We start from the raw sequence: 18,280 nt of genomic DNA on the forward strand, positions 1-18,280 counted from the left end.
TCAGGTCTGAGGGCTACTGGTCTAACAAATACTGCTCACTTGGAGGAAAAAAGGATTTTTCACTTACGTAAACCCCATAGAGAAAATGACCATTGTTTAAATAAAAAGCCTCTTCCAAAATGAAGACTTTTTGTGGCTGTCAATGTCTAATGATCCTCAGTTCTGAGATGACAGTGGACCTTTTATCCAGGGCAGAAATTTGAAATAGGTATGGTAGTTGTGATCTGTTGACTTTTAAAGTGAAAAGAGGCAGAATGTGGAACCTAAATTGCCAATTATTACAGGCTTATTAACTGTGGAATGGATCTCTGAAATTGAAAGTCCCTCACAAAAGGAGAGGGAGTTACAGGTGAAGGTTTTTTGGGGGCTTAAAGTATAAGATATATCTCTATATTGGCTTAGGGCTGAAGTAATGGACAGAAAATTGAGACAAAAGGCCTGGAAGCACTGTTGAGTGGAGCAGTTAGGCTGCAGCGTCTGTCATTCTGCTGATCTCTTGGATTGATTCCCTTTATCTGGTGGGCCAGACCAGTGTCTCCTGACTGCCTCACCTCTGTCAGTGCATGATCTGGAGGGTATTCTTCTATATAGTAGAGACGCTTTTTTTCGTGAGGCTCGCTCGCATGCTAGGACCCAAGCTCCTCTTCAATGAGAGCAGCGGTAATATACTTAGTGTTATTTTTGCAAAAGAAATAGATGTGTCTGGTAAATTTCAAGTGATTCACCCATCCATCCACCCACCCATCCATCCATCCACCCACCCATCCACCCATCCATCCACCCACCCATCCATTCAACTACCCATCCACCCACCCACCCACCCACCTATCCATCCACCCACCCATCCATCCGGCCACCCACGCACCCATCCATCCATCCATCCATCCATCCATCCAATGAATAGTCACTGGACACCTACCATAGACCAGGCACTAAGACAAGTACTAGGGAGTCAGTCCTAAACAAGCCAGACACGATTCTGGTCTCATGGAACTTACAGCCTCTCCCATCGTAAATTTCTGATCCTCACTTGTTTTTCTTTTCCCCCTCCCTCTTCTTCTCAAGCCTCCAAAAGATTCAAGCGTATTTTTGTCATAATTGAAAGCTTTTTTTTTTTTTTTGACAGGTTACAAATTATGTAGTACAAATCTTAGAGAAAAAATTCACAGGGTTTTGTCGGCTGTGATGCACTTTAGATGCTTTTGTAACCCCCCGTTGGGATTTTTAGATTCTTTTGAGCAAAGCTTTTGCCTGTTGGAGTAGATGGGCTTTCCTGGCCTCTTGTGTATGCTGCAGTGTGTGGCTTCTCCCCCAGCCCCTCATCCTCAATGCACTTGTTTTCTTGGTGAAATTCTCTTGTCTTTAAATTTCTTTTCTGTCATATTATGTAAGATGGAGACCTGGAATGATGGGAGAATCTACTTCATGTTACTTCATAACTCAAGGAAAAGGCAAGAGATGAAAATATTTTTATTAATGATGCTAATAATTATTAAAGCAATATTTATTATTAAACACCAGGCAGTGTGTCTAGAATTTCTAGTGAGGTATGTATTTGTTTTCCCAGAACAATACCTTCTTTATTGAGCTCTGATAAAGTAATCTGCAAATTGCAAGGGCTCCAATGTACTGTTGACTCATTGTTCCTTTAACCTGTTTTTCCTTCTTGATTAATACATTACAAATCACTCTGGATCAACCTCAAATTCTTTCAAGGATTTAAGGCTATTTTTATAATTTAAGACATCTATAGCTTCTTTTCAAGTTCAGTATTTGGCCGTGTTCTAATAGAAGCCTCCCAGAAATGTATGCGTATTGTCATTTCAAAGTGGCCTCTTTCAGGGCCTAACTGCTGTGGAAATTTAGCTTATCATGAATCATTCATTATTATTTTTTAAAGATTTATTTATCTTAGAGAGAGTGCATGTGCGTGCAAGTGGGGGGGGAGGGGCAGATGAAAAGAATCTCAAGCAGACTCCACTCCCTTGCTGGGTGTGGCACCTGACTGGGGTCTCACTCCCACAACCCCAAGATCATGATCTGAGCTGAAACCCAGAGTCAGAGCCTCAACGGACTGAGCCACGCAGGCACCCCTTACTATGAATCATTTAAATGAATAGCACTTATTGCTAATCCTTTGCTAGTCTAAAAAAAAAATCTATATGATAAATCTCAAGGATGCCGGGTGGTAATATGTGAATTTTAAACATACTGTGGTATGCTATGTTTTAAAAAATAACAGAGTTCAGAATCTAATTCTGTGCAGAGGAAAATCTCTGTTTCAAAAATAAGTCTTTTCATGATTAGCTATAGTGATTGTGTTTTAGAGTATCACAGAAGCCCTTTGCAATACTTGTTCTCTTTAGTGAGGCTTCAGTCATGAACCACGTGTTGAGGTGTGGCCCTGTCTAGAAGTCCTAAGACCATACCTTTCCTCGAAAGGGCCTCCTATGCCTGTAATCGAGGTAGCTACACAATGCGGTCAGGGTGTCCCCTTTAGAAATTCCCATTCCACAGTAGTACATCTGGATTCTGTTTCTCAGACTTCTACAACTTCTGGTAGATGAGCAGGATTCTGAAACTGGGCTTCCACTCTTTACTCAATCAGGCAAACTTAGGACTCAAAAAACTATGTGTGTGTGTATTCTGGCAATTTTCTTTTCTTTTTTAAGGTTTATTTAATTATTTGAGAGAGAGAGAGAGCACGGAGTGGGGAGCAGCAGAGGGAGAGGGACAGGGAGAGAGAAAATCCCAAGCAGACTCCCTGCTGAGCACAGACCCTGACACACATGGGGCTCAGTCCCAGGACCACGAGATCACAACCCAAGCCGAAACCAAAAGTCAGATGCCCAACCGACTGAGCCACTCAGGTGCCTCTGTTCTGGCAATTTCCACACACACGCAAAAGTAGTAACAACAAGATGATTTTCTATGTCATCGTATTTATTCATTATCAACATTTTGCTAATCTTGTTTCATCTATTAAACCATTGTTGTCTTAGAGTATTTAAACCAAATCCCAGACATCATGTTTTTTACCCATAAATGCTTAAGTGTATTTCCTGGATTTTTAATGTTAAGGTTAAAAGTTTGAGATAAGAAAATGTTAAGTTTGTTTTTGTTGTATGTCTGAAATTAGCATTGTACCGTTCCAGTTAGCTCTGTTCCATGATGATATGTTTAGTTTTCCTAGGTACACTTTTGTCTCTCCTTAACTGCCCCCAAAACTGTCCTGTTATCGACATAGCCAACAGTTACATACTGGTCCCTTTGTAAACACAGCCTGGCAGCTGCACAATTTATGGGTATTTGTAAGTGATTTAGAAACTTTACTCTCACTATTTCTCTTTCTTGGTAATCAGATCATTAGTGTCACATTCTTTAGGCATGAATCATCACTTTCCCATTACAAGCTCTACGAGTTTATGCAGGAACAGAGTGGGTATATTGTGTATAGGTTAGTAAAAGGAATCCAGATCATTTGAGTAGACTGAGGCAAACATGATTTAGTTTTATCAGAGGAAGAATTATTCTGTTTCACAATGTAGTCCCATGTGTGTTTGTGCTCTGAAACTAGGATAAGTTGGCTAGCTCTGAAAACATAAATACAAGAATGAGGTCATTTGTGATAGTTTCTGCTTTGCCTCTATTCTCTGTAATACCGCTGGCTCTGATTCAGTGACTGATAACCTTTTCAGCGGAACTCCCACCTCCGTATACAGCCATTGCCAGCCCCGATGCCAGTGGTATTCCAGTAATAAACTGCCGCGTGTGCCAATCTCTCATCAACTTAGATGGCAAGCTTCACCAGCATGTGGTTAAGTGCACGGTTTGCAATGAAGCTACGGTAAGTGAGGATTTCCATTAATAAAGCATAAATTATTATCTGACGTCTTGTCTCTTAAGGAAATACTCCAGTAATGTTACTTAAAGGTAGATGTGGCCTGCATATAGGCATGGCCATATTTTCTCATCCTTTCTTCTCTCTAGTTCTCTTTTACCATCAAAGATGTCTCCAGGTGTTTAAAGCTAATTCTATTATGAAAATTTTATGGTGAATTTAAATATAATGCCACTTGGCTCTTTATTTTCTAACACGAGACTGATCCCAGTGTCTATCCACATCACAACTAAATTATCCTCAGTGTCTATCCACATCACAACTAAATCTGTTTTGATTTTCACAAAAACACAGATTTGTCAAATTTTCCTGCAAATGTGGACTTTGTACTTACCCTATCGAAAATTATTTAAACTTGTTTTACATCTGTAGGATGTCTGTATGGTTTTTCTGGACTTAAGATTATGCATTTATTACTGATACCTGTGCCAAAGTGTTTACAAATAGCTTGGTGTTTTATGCTATTTGATTGATAGTAATTTAGAGAAATGTTCAAAAAATTTGAAGAGCACATATTTTTTGAGCTGAACCTGGAGAAGAACAACTATATTTTAAGTAGAATATTTAGTTTCAAGTAATGAAGTGGTATTAGTTAGATTAAATATATTTCTACTTTTATGGTTAGGCTTTATTTTAAAAATTTCAATGTCTCTCAAAATCTGCAATTAAATAATCAGTTGTTGGTATTTGTATATTTTTCCTTCTTAGAAAATTCTAAAAAAAAAAAAAAATCAGCCAGAGTTTATTATGTCTCTAAGAAAAATGAAACATATTTACTGGGCTTTATATATTTTATAGAAAAGTCATAAAATAAAACCTTAAGTCATGAAGCAATATGTTTTATTGTAAGTATGTATTTTTTATAAGGGACATCATTTGGAGATGAGCTTTACTGTGTAAATAGAGGTGATACCAGCAAAACCAACTATTTTCTTTTTAGGTTGAACACTCCCTAGCAAACCTAACATTAACCTCTGTAGTGTTCATTTTAGAGTTAACAACCAAAAAAGAGTTGTGAGACATAGATGACAATTAAAAACAAAACAAAACAAAAACACCCAATACCTGAAAGGTGTTTTTTCGATTTGATGCTACTGTTGATTTTTTTCTTCTATTCCACCATCCCTACAAATTTTTTTTTTTGATGAGTAGAAAAAAACTTGTAAAGCTTTATATTTACTCTTGGAAGTAAACAGAACAGGCTGTGGATTTAGCCAACAGCCTCAATCTGGCTACTCAGAAGTGATGAGTTCATTATTCCAGAACAATAGGATGTGGGTACAAATAAACTACTTCTGGACATAAAGAAAATTGCGCTGACATTTTTATATCATTATAACTCCTGTTAAGTAAGGAAATGTAAGTATTTCTCAATATTCTAGAGAAAATGAGTAGTATCTAATTAGATTGCCTTGTGTGGCATCAGTTATATTACAGGGAAAGAGAAGAGAGGGAAGATGTGTGTGAGGAGTGTTTTAACAGATGACTTGCCAATGTTTGCAGTGTAATTGATCTTGAATTTATGAGTGAAGAGGTCTTAGGCAACTAGCAGCTTCTCTGGAGAAATTTTGGGTCGAAAAGTACACGTAAATGCCCCAACAGAGCAACTAACTCCCTTCTGTTCACTATCACTGTCCCCTGCTCAGTTTCACTGTGGTTCATTCTCCTCATGTCACCTAAAACAGGAGATCAGTGAGTCTACTCCCCTGATAGGAACCTGATATTTCTGAGGAGATTAAAAAAAAAAAAAAAGAAACACAACAAAGCAAACAAGCAAACAAACAAACAAACAAAACAAGGCTAATGAAAGTCCTTCTTATTTCAGTAGATAGAATTGGGAAAGAAAGGAGAGAAGCTGGGGAAGAGAAAAGACAGACAAATTTTAGCAAGGTTTAGAGAATACAGAATTTAAGGTTAAGGGAGAAGCAATTTTTAGAGCAAGTTAATGGAAAAGTTGAGAAGTCCTGGAGGAAGAGTGGAGCTAATTGGCTGCATGATTGATTATGAGTCTGAGATCTGGAGGCTGATGGACTGGGTCTTGAATCCTACCTAGCTCTGCCACTTGGTAGTTGTCTATCCTTGGGACTTATCTTCTCCACACTGCGGTTTCCTCATGTAGAGTGATATAATAATAACATCTAACTAATAGAGTTGCTCTTGAGATTACAGGGGTAAAGTGTCCAGCACAGTGCCAGGGCCATACAAGGTCATTTTACTAAGTAAGAACATTAGAACTTATGCATAAGGACAATGCCATTTTCACCCCCATTTCCCTGTAGGTAAGACACGACAAGGCATGGGCAGACAATAAAGACCAATTCTTCTAGTTCATTCACCTTATTTTATAAACGAAGGAACTGAGGTTTAGAAATAAGTTGGGAATGTAATATAAAAAAGTTTGTCATTTGCCAAGTACACGTTTACTTAATGGAAAAATTTGGATGTATAGGAATTAACCCAATTTCTGGTTTTCTTGATATTTTAGATTGGATAGTAACACATTCTGGATGTTTATAAATTTTAGATATTCAGATTTTATGTTATATAGTTTAATAAATTGTTGATGACTTATTGCTAACTTTTATATATTTCTAATAAGATTGTTTACTTAAATTTCTCATCTTTTTTTTGAAATGTGTTACAGATTCACAGAAAAGTTACCAAAAAATAGTACATATTATGTACAGAGAATTCCATAAACCCTGTACTCACATTCCACAAATACATTAATATCGTGTCACATTGGTTTTCTCTCTCTAAATGAATAAATAATCTTTTTTTTTAAAGAAACTTTTAAGGCAATTACAGACATGGGGTTCTTCTACCCCTAAACATTTTAGTGTGAATTTTCCTTAAAAAAAAAAAAGGACATCCACTTATATAATCGTAGTACAATGATCAAATGCAGGAAATTAACATTAATACAATGGCTATTATCTGATCTTTGGACCTAACTCATATTTGCTCAATGGTTCCATTAAAAACAAAACAAAACAAAACAATATGGTCCAGGAGTGAACCCAGAATTCCATGTTGTATTTGGATAGCATGTCTCTTTAATATCCCTTTGTCTGAAATGTAGTCTTTCTTTGTCTTTGATTGCCTTGACATTTTCTAAGAGTACAGGCAAGGTGTTTTATAGAATGTTCCTCCAGTTTGGGTTTGTCTGATATTCCCGGATGATTGGATTCAAGCTATACAGTTAGGCAGGTATGCCCAGGAGTGATGAGCTAGTCCTCTCACTGCTTCATAGGTTATTTACTCTAACAAGCCTAAGGTCTTATTTATTTATTTAAAGATTTTTAATTTATTTATTTGACAGAGAGAAAGAGAGAGAGAGAGAGTGCACAAGCAGGGGGAGCAGCCCAGGGAGAGGGAGATACAGGCTCCCCGTAAGCAGGAAGCCTGATACGGGGCTCAATCTCAGGATCCTGGGATCATGACCTGAGTCAAAGGAAGATGCTTAATCGACTGAGCCACCCAGGCACCCCACTAATTCCTCATTTAAAGGAGGGTTTTCTTTGGTATTTATTCTTGCTTTTTTTTTTTTTTAAGATTTTATTTATTTGTTTGACAGACAGAGATCACAAGTAGGCAGAGAGGCAGGCAGAGAGAGAGAGAGAGGAGGAAACAGGCTCCCTGCTGAGCAGAGAGTCCTATGCTGGGCTCGATCCCAGGACCCTGGGATCATGACCTGAGCCGAAGGCAGAGGCTTTAACCTACTGAGCCACCCAGGCGCCCCTATTCTTGCTTTTTAAATTTACTGTAAAGTTTTAAAATATGGTAACATGAAGAGTTATTGCAAGTTGTTCCTTTTTTAAGTTAAAAGATGTAATAAGATTAATCATTTCTTATATTCTAGGAGTGAAGGAAAGTTCAAATTTGTTATATACTCTTTTTTGCCCAATATTCCTAATGAGTTTGCGCCTCCCAAATAGGTGCAAGGAACTTTAGTGAATGTTTGCCCTTGGTAGCACAGATAGTTGACTTTGGTCTTAAAACTTTAAAGGGAAAACAATTCTTGTTGTGAACTTAATTTTTCTTCTCATATTAAAAGGGCACTGCCAACTAATTTTGAAATATGCCCTTCACAATTACATCTGTACAGCCCCAGATTTTCATAGAGTGCTTGCCAACATTTGAGCTATGTAAAACCACTTATGATGCACTTTTCCTTAACCTGTACTTTGGTAGCACTATGGGGGGCCTAAGTTTTTAAGGAATCATTTCCTTTTTATATACAAACAAGCTTTGGCAATCTGTCCTTCGATTAATTTGCTGTGTTTGCATTTTCTTCCCTTATCTAGCCAATCAAAAACCCCCCAACAGGGAAGAAATATGTTAGATGCCCTTGTAATTGTCTCCTCATTTGTAAGGACACATCTCGGCGAATAGGATGTCCGAGACCTAACTGGTAAGAGATAAAGATTCATTCATTCATTCGTTTATCCAACAAGTACTTATTAAAGGCTCATATGTGCCAGGCTTTGTTCTAAATAGTCTTTGTCCTCAAAGTAATTACAGGACCGATATTATTATTTTTTCTTTGTTAAAAGAATGATGTGTTTAGTTTGAAATTAATGGTCACAAGTATTTGTAAGATAATATTCTTGAATGAGCAATGAAAGTTTTCTTGATGTTATATAAGTACTTAATGCACTGTAATAGACTAGTGACTCCTTAAACTTATTTAAAAGTAACCACTTATCCCCATTGTTATGTATACAGTGATGTTATTAAGAACGCTTGTAATAAGGGTATTTATGAGATCGCTGGTTGCAGCCTGTAGACCAGTGTTATCTGAGTAAATAGAGTAAACCCAGCCTGGAACGCAGGCAGGCAGATGTTTAAACAGTTGCAGTAAAGGTGTTTCTAAGAACACTATTTGCAAGCCACTTTAGATATCTGTTTTATGGGTGAAGGGAGGGGACACCCACCTGTCATGTATATATATATATGATGTGATTAAGATCAATTCAAATAAATATGTTTAAAAGAAAAAGAAATTAAAAAACCCCCAAAAAAACCACCTAGTTTACCTTTGATTTAATTCATCTTAACCTGGAAGTGTGTTAATCATCATTGTGTACCTCACTGTGTGCTATACTTGTGTTTGCTGAGCATAACCTATGCAAGAAATTCGGGAGCTATTGGCCATTATCAAATGCCATTATAGATGTGCCCAGATAGGAGTATATCAAGACATTCACTGTGTTTTTTCTGTGATTTCTGGCTTTTTGACCATTATATGAGTCCTTTGCAACCCCATCTGATGGAATAGATAGGAAAGAAACCTCCCATTTTCCTTTTTGTCTGTCTCTGGTTAAATAGACATCAAAGAACACCAGCCCACCCAGAGAAATTTGGCTGTGACTCAGCACTTTGGCACCTTCATGGCGCATGCGTATTTGTTGATGTAGAATGTTTTAACTTGTGTAGTCCTCTACCAAACTCAACTTGTCTTCCTAGATAGGGAATGATAAAAACGATTTTCTGATTGGAACTTGTAGGAACTTGGAAATGGCAGTTAAATGGTTCCCAAGGCCATTGGTTAGAAACACCACCATAATATATGGTTTCCATCACAAATATGAAACAGCTTTCTTTTTTTGCTTTCAAAATTATTGCCACTTTCTGTGAATTTGGCTTCGAAGCCTGACAATTTATAAAACAAGTGTAAATCTATTTTCAGTGCCATACCGTATATTACAGGTTTTGCCCTCCGTCCATTTGTGGGATAATGAAGTTGTTTTCTTTATCTCTCCACAGTAGACGCATAATTAACCTTAGCCCAGTAATGCTTATTTCTGAAGAACAGCCAGCTCAACCTGCGTTGCCAGTCCAGCCAGAAGGTACAAGGGTCGTGTGTGGGCATTGTGGAAACACATTCCTGGTAAGTAACCAGACGTTTGTCATAGTGGCCTCAATCTGTACATGTAGATGTGATCATATAGATTTGACCACAGCTCAAGCTCTTCTAGTTTTGTCCAAGTCCAAATTAATCAGACGATTAAAAGAAAGCCTTTTTAAGAAAGACAGTTAATCAGAGGTTCAGCTAGGGTGTCCTACATCTTTAGTGAATTAGATAAAAGGGGCATCCTCTGATTGGTTCATTTGCAAAAAGGGGCCTCTCTGGGTAGGCTAATGGGAAACAGTGCCCTTTCTTTCTGGGCTTAACAACATGAGTATCTTTGGTTGGTGAGTGGCTCAATCTTAGCTTTACTGTCACCTCCCCTCAGCAAAAAACAAAGTGCACAATCTCATGTAGTGGCCCTGCTTTGTGGTTTCTAGAGTTGAGAAAAATTCTTATTATAATTTACCAAATTTTTTCTGATTTTTAAAAATTAAACTTAGAGTAAAGGGAATTAACTCCGGTGTCCATAATTAGGTAAACTACTTGGAAAAAAAAGTAAGAAGGTGAAAGTGGTTATATATATGCAAAAGTTCTTGTAAAGAGCAAGAGTTCTTGTGTTACTACTTTTAACTTTAAACCCTAAGTTTGGTGATTTTTTTAAAAAATATATATATTTTTTTTATTTGAGAGAGAGAGAGAGAGAATGAGATAGAGCGTGAGCAGGGGGAGGGGCAGAGGAAGAAGCAAACCTCCTGCTGAGCAGGGAGCCTGATGCCGGATTGATCTCAGGACTCCAGGATCATGACCTGAGCTGAAGGCAGTTGCTCAACCAACTGGGCCACCCAGGCGCCCCTTAAGTTTGGTTTTTAAAAGTTAATTTCATAGTGCTTTACTCTGTCGGGAAGATTTTCTTTTGTTATTCAGCCTTCATAGGAGACAGCATATTTTCCATAAAACCTAAGTATTAATGAAAACTTGCAGAGTATGAGCATGGGCAGGTCTGATGTCACAGCGGTCTCCCGCCGTAAGATCTACTGCCTTGGGATGAACTAGGAGACAAACCCATTTAAGAAAGTGTAGATGATTTGCTTTTTTTCTTTCTACTTTTTATTTTTAGTAGAGTAATTCATGTACATAATTCTAATGTCAAATGGGATTATAAAGTTGATAGGGGAGATAACAGTCATCCCTAAATACCATCCCCCACATACTTTGAACTCTTTCAGCAGCTCTCCTGGTATTTACCTACATGTGTTTAAGTTGTTTGCTTATTCTTTTTTCCTTTTGATTAGGCAATTTTAGATATTACCTATTACCCTGTACAGTGCAGGTTGAGGACTTAGCACTCATAGCACCCTTTCCCCCAGTCTTTGTCCTTCTCTTTACTCCATGGTCTCAGTAGAATTTTAATATTTTATTTAATTAAATAGTACTTAGTGTTTACCTTTTTTATGATTAGGTAAATTATGTTCACAGCTGAGCCAAGTAGTATATACTATATTTCAGTACTGTATGGTCTTTCAGAATTTGTTAATTTTTTTGTTAATAATTGTCTGTCTTCCTTCTGGGGTGCTTGGCTGGTGGCCTGCCCAGTCAGTATAGCATCCAAATCCTGATCTCCTGGTCATGAGTTTGAAACCCACATTGAAGGTAGAGATTACTTAAAAAAAAGAATAATTGTCTCTCCTCCTTTTGAATTTGTTTAATTTTCTATGTACAAATCATTTGTTCTTCCCATACTCTTTTAAAGGACTGTAAAATTACTATCAATATAGTCATACACATCAGGGGATCTATTATTGAGGTTTCCAGCTACACAGCTGCCATCACGGGATTTCCCTTCATCATTATCCTAGGAATTCCTTTTTGCTTTTCCTGTTTTGGATCCTGTATCATCCTCACAGTTCTTCATTTTGGTGTAGCACATCCTTTCTTAGCTTTCTGAGAAAATGCAATGCAAGGAAATAAATTTGACAACTTTTACTTCTTAAGTAGTTTTTATTTTTAAAGATTTTGTTTATTTATTTGAGAGAAAGAGCGAGAGAACATAAGCAGAGTGAGAGGGAGAAGCAGGCTCCCTGCCAAGCAGTGAGCCCTATGTGGGACTCGATCCCAGGACCCTGAGGTCACAACCCAAGCCAAAGGCAGACACTCAACTGACTGAGCCACGCAGGCCCCCCTCTTAAATAATTCTCTCTCTCTCTCTCTCTATATATATATATATTTTAAGATTTTATTATTTGTCAGAAAGAGGGAGATACAGAACACAAGCAGGGGGAGCAGCAGGCAGGAGAAGCAGACTCCCACTGAGCAGGGAGGCTGTTGTGGGACTCGATCCCAGGAGCCTGGGATCATGCCATGAGCCAAAGGCAGACACTTAACTGACTAAGCCACCCATACATCCCTCTTAAATAGTTTTTAACCTAATCTCACATTTACTTTATGGTTTGTCCAGATGTAGAATTATAGGTTGTTAATTGTTTCCTCTCAAAAATTAAATAAAAGAAGACTTTTCCCCACTGTTGTCAAGAAGTTCAACTGCGGCTCTGATTCCATGTCCTTTCTGATTTTTTTTCTCTTTATATTCCTTTCTTCTTTCATTTTCTCCGGTGCTCTGAAATGGCATTAGAATGTATCTTAGAATGGTTGAAGGAGATGTCATAGACACGCACACATGAATATTACACAGCCATAAAAAGGATGAGACGTTGCCATTTGTGATAACGTGGATGGACCTTGATGATGTTATGCTTAGTGAGATAAGTCAGACAGAGGAAGACAAACATATGATTTCACTCATATGTGGAATCTAAGAAACAAAACAAATGAAAAAACAGAGCAGACCCATAAATACAGAGAACAAACTTGTATTTTTTGCCAGAGTGGGCTGTGCAGTGGGATGAGTGGTGAGGGGGAGTGGGAGACACAGGCTTGCAGTTATGGAATGAATCAGTCATGGAATAAAAGGCACATCATAGGGAATGGAGTCAATACTGTAGCAGTGTTGTATAACAGATGGTAGCTACACTTGTGCTGAGTCTAGCATAACGTATAGTTGAATCACTATGTTGTTCACTTGAAACTAATGTGACCTTGTATGGCAACTATACTCAAATTAAAAAAAAAAAAAAAAGAATGTGTCTTTGGGAGGGAGAATATGTTTGAATTCATTGTCTGGGTACTCAGTTGATCCTCTTGAAGCCCACCCTATTTTCTTTGCTCATTCTTTCTAGAATCCTTCTTTAGATCACCTGAATTATTGACTTTCTTTCTTTTCTTTTCCCTTTTTTTCCTTTTCTTCTTTCTTCTTTCTTTCTTTCTTCTTTCTTTTGTTCTTTCTCTCAACATTTTCTTTTTAGTTTGCCTTTTCCTTTACTTACTGGGAAACTTACCCAACTATGTCCTCTAAACTTAATCCAAAATTTTAATTTCAGGTTATTTAACTTAATTTTTAATTTTGAAGAGTTTTCCTGTGTTCTTTGGTTGATTTTTTCCTTTTTCTAAAGAGCATTCTCTTCTCTATGGCATCTTTCTGAAACTATTAATTCTGGTTTTTTTTTTCCTGAGGTATTGTTCTTCTTTATGCCTTGTCTCTGTTTTCTCCCACTTTTTCTTTCTTTCTTTTTTTTTTTTTTTTTTGCAACAGAGATTTTTACTGAAGAGTTCATTTATATTTGAGGGTCAGCACTGATTGGAAGCTCTATTTATGTAGCAGGAGTGAAACTTCTTTCCTTTCTTCCTTCCTTCCTTCATCTCTCCTCCTCCTTCCTCTTCCACTCTTTTTTCTTCTCCCTTTTCTCATTTTTGAAGAATTGTCAACTCTTGGTATCAAGAAGTCTTCTTTGAGGACAAGTTTCTCAGGGCAACAATCCCCCAGTTTCTTGCAAGTGATATGCCTGGGAGACGGCGTTTAGGAGTTAAGAAAGGTAATGAGGAGAATATCTTATCCACTATTCAAACCGTAGATTTTAACTTAGTTTTTTTCTTTTTAGGATGTTTTATTCTTGCCTCTGCTATGCCTGGTGTTTCTAAGTTCGCAAGCTCTCTAGTCCAGTTTCTTTTCAGGATAAATCCTTCTGTTCTTGTATGTACTGGGGAGAGAGGGCTTTCTGGTTTTGTGTGTAGGGAAGAGTTTACAGCCCATACTTCTGTTTGTCTCACTACTCCCAGTCCCACCTTAGAAAACACGTAGTAGCCCCAAGAGCTGAATTGCTCTGCCTTTCTTCAGTGTGAACCAGCTTTGCGTTGACATAGCTCTCTGCTGACAGTCCTCAACTTTCACAATCCCTTTCGCTAAGCCAGCTGCCAAGTCTCCATTAACTTTCCACTGTCCAAAAATTGAGGTCATTTCTCCTCTTTATCCATGTGGTAGTATACATTTTTAAGTTCATTTACTATCATTTTGGTCAAGTTTGGGAAAGGAAATGGAAATGCATGTATCTAATTTACTACATTTAATCAGAATTGCTAGGATTTTTCCAAGCTAGTAGGAGAAGATAAGTCTTCCTTGCATTTATGTTTTATTGATTAAGTCAGTGACTAAGTACATAAATTAGATATAGCTGGTGGGAATAGTTAACAAACTTCTTTTTGAAAACTACTATATACTGCTTTTTTTTTTCCTATTTAGAAAAGTGTATTAAACATTACTCCCGCATTATACTTACTGAAAGAAAAATTTAACTGTCCCTGAAGGTATCCAGTCATTTCACATGATCTATACCCTAATGTTTTTTGTATTAAGAATACAAGTTAAATATGAAATTAGTAAAATGCAGCATATGAAACTTCATGCTGAGCAAAAACCCAAGTCCAAAAAAAACCCAGTTATTCTCTATCAGTAGAATAGTTTCCACAGTATTTAAGATGTTTTCTATGTAAGTCGTATTTGAATGCAATTTTTAGAACCACAGTTAAAGATATTTTGCAGTTTGTTAACTGCGGGTATCCACATTTTCCTTCTACCACATAATCTGTGCCTTTGATTAAGTTGGCCACATCTGCTGGGATCCATAGAATGCAGTGAGAAAAAGTAGTGGTTTTTCCTCAAGATTTGAGAAATCTGTTCCACCTTTAGTGTGGTTTCCCGAGATTTCTGCTGCACTGAAGTCAAAACCAGGATTCTCTTTCTGGAATCTCTCTAATGTAAGTTTTCTCTGTATTTAGTCTTACACCTAAGGTTGCATATTCAGATTCTAGAAGAGAAGTCCAGCAATCTGTTGGATCTCTTTTTGTCTTTGTAAGAACAATATGGACCATTTTTCTGTCTTCCAAAGTCCGCGTTCCTTCATCAGCTGCTGTAGAATCAAAGAACTTGCCCTTAATAATCTCACAGCCCCCCCACATGTTGGCTCTGCAGGCCATACTGGATGTCTTGGGCGCAAGTGCCTGGAGGCACCTGAAGTTCAGTGACTACCTCCTCCAAGGTCTGGTACCACTGGTCCCATGGCATCCCGCATGGACCACCCCACTGCGCTCCTCAAATGGGGCCAACATACTCCAGTAGCCTCCCAGCTGCAGCTGCACAGAGAGGTTATACTGCTTTACTGTAGGATAGGAGACTGTAGGTTTTGATAGATATCAAGTGATTTGACTAAGTTATATATATATATATGTGTGTGTGTGTGTATATACACATATATATATAAAATATATTTATTTTCTTTCTTATATGTGAGCAAATTATATTTTGAAATACCATTTAAAAATCTTCACAACAGATTTCAGCTTACTTCAGAGAGCTTCCCTCCATAATTATATTTGCCTTTTGCTCAATTATATTTTGTATTTTAAATCCTTGCCATGGATAATCTTATAGCCACAATCTAAGTGAGTTGATTTCATATGTTCAAAAGCAAATACTGAGTGCATATCAGGCACTGGGCTACATGCTGGGGAAACAGGACGGCGCATTTCCTGTCTTCATGGAGTTTTCTAATCTAATTGAAGAACAAAGACAATTAAAACAACAATTACATGGAATGTGTTTAGACTACAGTGGGAAATAACAGTGTTCTTAATGCACACACAAAATTACTAGCCTAGAGGAAGTAACATTACCCTAAGAGTAACGGAAAGCTTAGTAGAGCTTTATAGTTAATTCTGTGTATATGAGTGCTATTTAGAAAGGATTGCATCAGGGTAACCCTGAAGAGGAACAAGACTAGATGTTTGGCCTTTTATTATACAGAAAAGTGAAGATGATTGTTGGAAATAGCATACAGCTTTTCAGAGAGAATTAACATACTGACAATAGGGTAGATAAGGGAATGAGGAAAAAAGGAAAATCAAAAAGACATTAAAAAGTTCATATTTATGGGGCGCCTGGGTGGCTCAGTGGGTTAAAACCTCTGCCTTCGGCTCAGGTCATGATCCCAGCATCCTGGGATTGAGCCCCACATCGTGCTCTCTGCTCAGCGGGGAGCCTGCTTTCTCCTCTCTCTCTGTCTGCCTCTCTGCCTACTTGTGATCTCTGTCAAATAAATAAATAAATAAAGTTCATATTTAATTTTTTAAAATCATCTGGCAGTAAATTCTAGAGAATAATCCAAATGGAGAGGTTAAAAGATAATGTATGTGACATGGTTTTTATTACTTCAAAAAGCAGTTTATGTGTTTAGTTCTTTTCACCCTAGGAGAAAATTACTAAAGTAATGTGCAATCCAGAGAATAACTTCTAAAACTAGCTCTCATTTACTTAATATTTAGTGCAGGCAAGTAAATCATATTAGCATATTAGCACAGTAAATATGTCCAAAATCTTTAATTCTTTAGCAGGAAAGGCTGTTTTGAATTAATACATGGTATTTAAAGATGATTTTAAAATTTCTAGAAAACGAAGTTTTTGGTGCTTAGGGAAACACATTACATGCCTCTCGGGTGGCTATTACTTTTGAGAGTTTCAGATTAATGAGACCTATTCAGTGTCATAAAGAATAAATAGACCGCAAATCTCTTAATTCTGACTCAAGAATTTTGCCTTATCCTTATTATTATGCTGATTGCAAAGTCTTATATCCTCTGTAGTACGTTCTTTGTCCTTCAAGCTTTTAACTAGTGGGATTCACTTACTTCTTCTCTACCTTGTTTCAGCCTTGCCTTAGGAGGCCTAGAAACAATTGAGACAAGTTACAAAGTTCAATGACATTGGAAAGGAAATATGAAAGAATCAGGAATAGTGGAAAACCAGGGCAGAAAAACAGGAAAAGTCGTATTTAAGAATATAAATATGCATAATATTTAATCCTGTGCAGTTGTTAAAATTAGTCTGGATTTTAGCTCTGAGTGTTCTAGAGTCAATGAAAGGAGGAAAGCATGATCCATTAAAAGGTATTCATGATTTTTTTTTTAAATATCACGTAGGAGAGGGTTTACTGGAATACTGTGACCAGAAAGAGAATTATTTCCATGGATTAAGATAAAAGAACAATATAATAGACTGTGTCCTCAACAGCCTTCTGTTTATAATATCATCTGATATATCAATGTTATAATGCTGAAGTTAAATTTACTATCAATTCACACTGCTCACATTCTATTTCACAGCCTGGCTGGAACCATGGGGGATGTTTAGAAAAGTTAGATTTGTGTTTTCCAAAGTACAATCAATAGAACACTCATTTTATAGGATAATAATAGGTGCTATGTGAATAAAGAGTTCCATGCTAGGATAAATAAAAAAACTAAACACAATTTTTTTACAGGTGTGTTCTTTTTCTTTTTTTTTTTTGAAGGAAAACATGCACACTTTATTATCTGATTAATTGGTATTAGGCATAAGGTAGTTTTTTTTTTCTAATCATTTACTTATTTTTTTTTAATTTTTTAATAAACGTATAATGTATTTTTAGCCCCAGGGGTACAGGTCTGTGAATCGCCAGGTTTACACATTACACAGCACTCATCATAGCACACACCCTCCCCAATGTCCATATCCCCACCACCCTCTCCCGTCCCCCCTCCCCCCAACAACCCTCAGTCTGTTTTTTGAGATTGAGTCTTTTATGGTTTGTCTCCCTCCCGATCCCATCTTCTTTCATTTTTTCTTTTCCTACCCCCCAAACCCCCCACATTGCATCTCCACTTCCTCATATCAGGGAGATCATATGATAGTTGTCTTTCTCTGATTGATTTATTTCGCTAAGCATAATACCCAGTTCCATCCACGTCGTCGCAAATGGCAAGATTTCATTTCTTTTGATGGCTGCATAATATTCCATTGTATATATATACCAAATCTTCTTTATCCATTCATCTGTTGATGGATGTCTAGGTTCTTTCCATAGTTTGGCTATTGTGGACATTGCCGCTATAAACATTCGGGTGCACGTGCCCCTTTGGAGCACCATGTTTGTATCTTTAGGATATATACCCAGCAGTGCAATCGCTGGGTCATAGGGTAGCTCTATTTTCAGTTTTTTGAGGAACCTCCACAGTGTTTTCCAGAGTGGTTGCACCAGCTTGCATTCCCACCAGCAGTGTAGGAGGGTTCCCCTCTCTCCGCATCCTCGCCAGCATCTGTCATT

The 18,280-nt window shown here is 37.4% G+C and overlaps 1 protein-coding gene and 1 pseudogene across 2 annotated transcripts in view; one reads left to right on the top strand and one right to left on the bottom strand.

Annotated features, from left to right (window-relative positions):
* PIP4P2 (phosphatidylinositol-4,5-bisphosphate 4-phosphatase 2) overlaps nucleotides 1–18,280 on the top strand; it is a 63,658-nt gene that overhangs the window by 19,193 nt on the left and 26,185 nt on the right. The window contains exons 2-4 of the mRNA XM_080802878.1: nucleotides 3,699–3,847; nucleotides 8,209–8,315; nucleotides 9,671–9,794. Coding sequence (XP_080659004.1) covers nucleotides 3,699–3,847; nucleotides 8,209–8,315; nucleotides 9,671–9,794 — 380 coding nt within the window. The remainder of the gene's footprint in view (nucleotides 1–3,698; nucleotides 3,848–8,208; nucleotides 8,316–9,670; nucleotides 9,795–18,280) is intronic.
* Nucleotides 14,741–15,251, bottom strand: LOC308340700 (nudC domain-containing protein 2-like; annotated as a pseudogene). Its single transcript has one exon. The product of its transcript is annotated as a nudC domain-containing protein 2-like (transcript).

Source organism: Martes martes (genome assembly GCF_963455335.1).
Source record: "Martes martes genome assembly, chromosome: 4".
Taxonomy (NCBI): Eukaryota; Metazoa; Chordata; class Mammalia; order Carnivora; family Mustelidae; genus Martes; species Martes martes.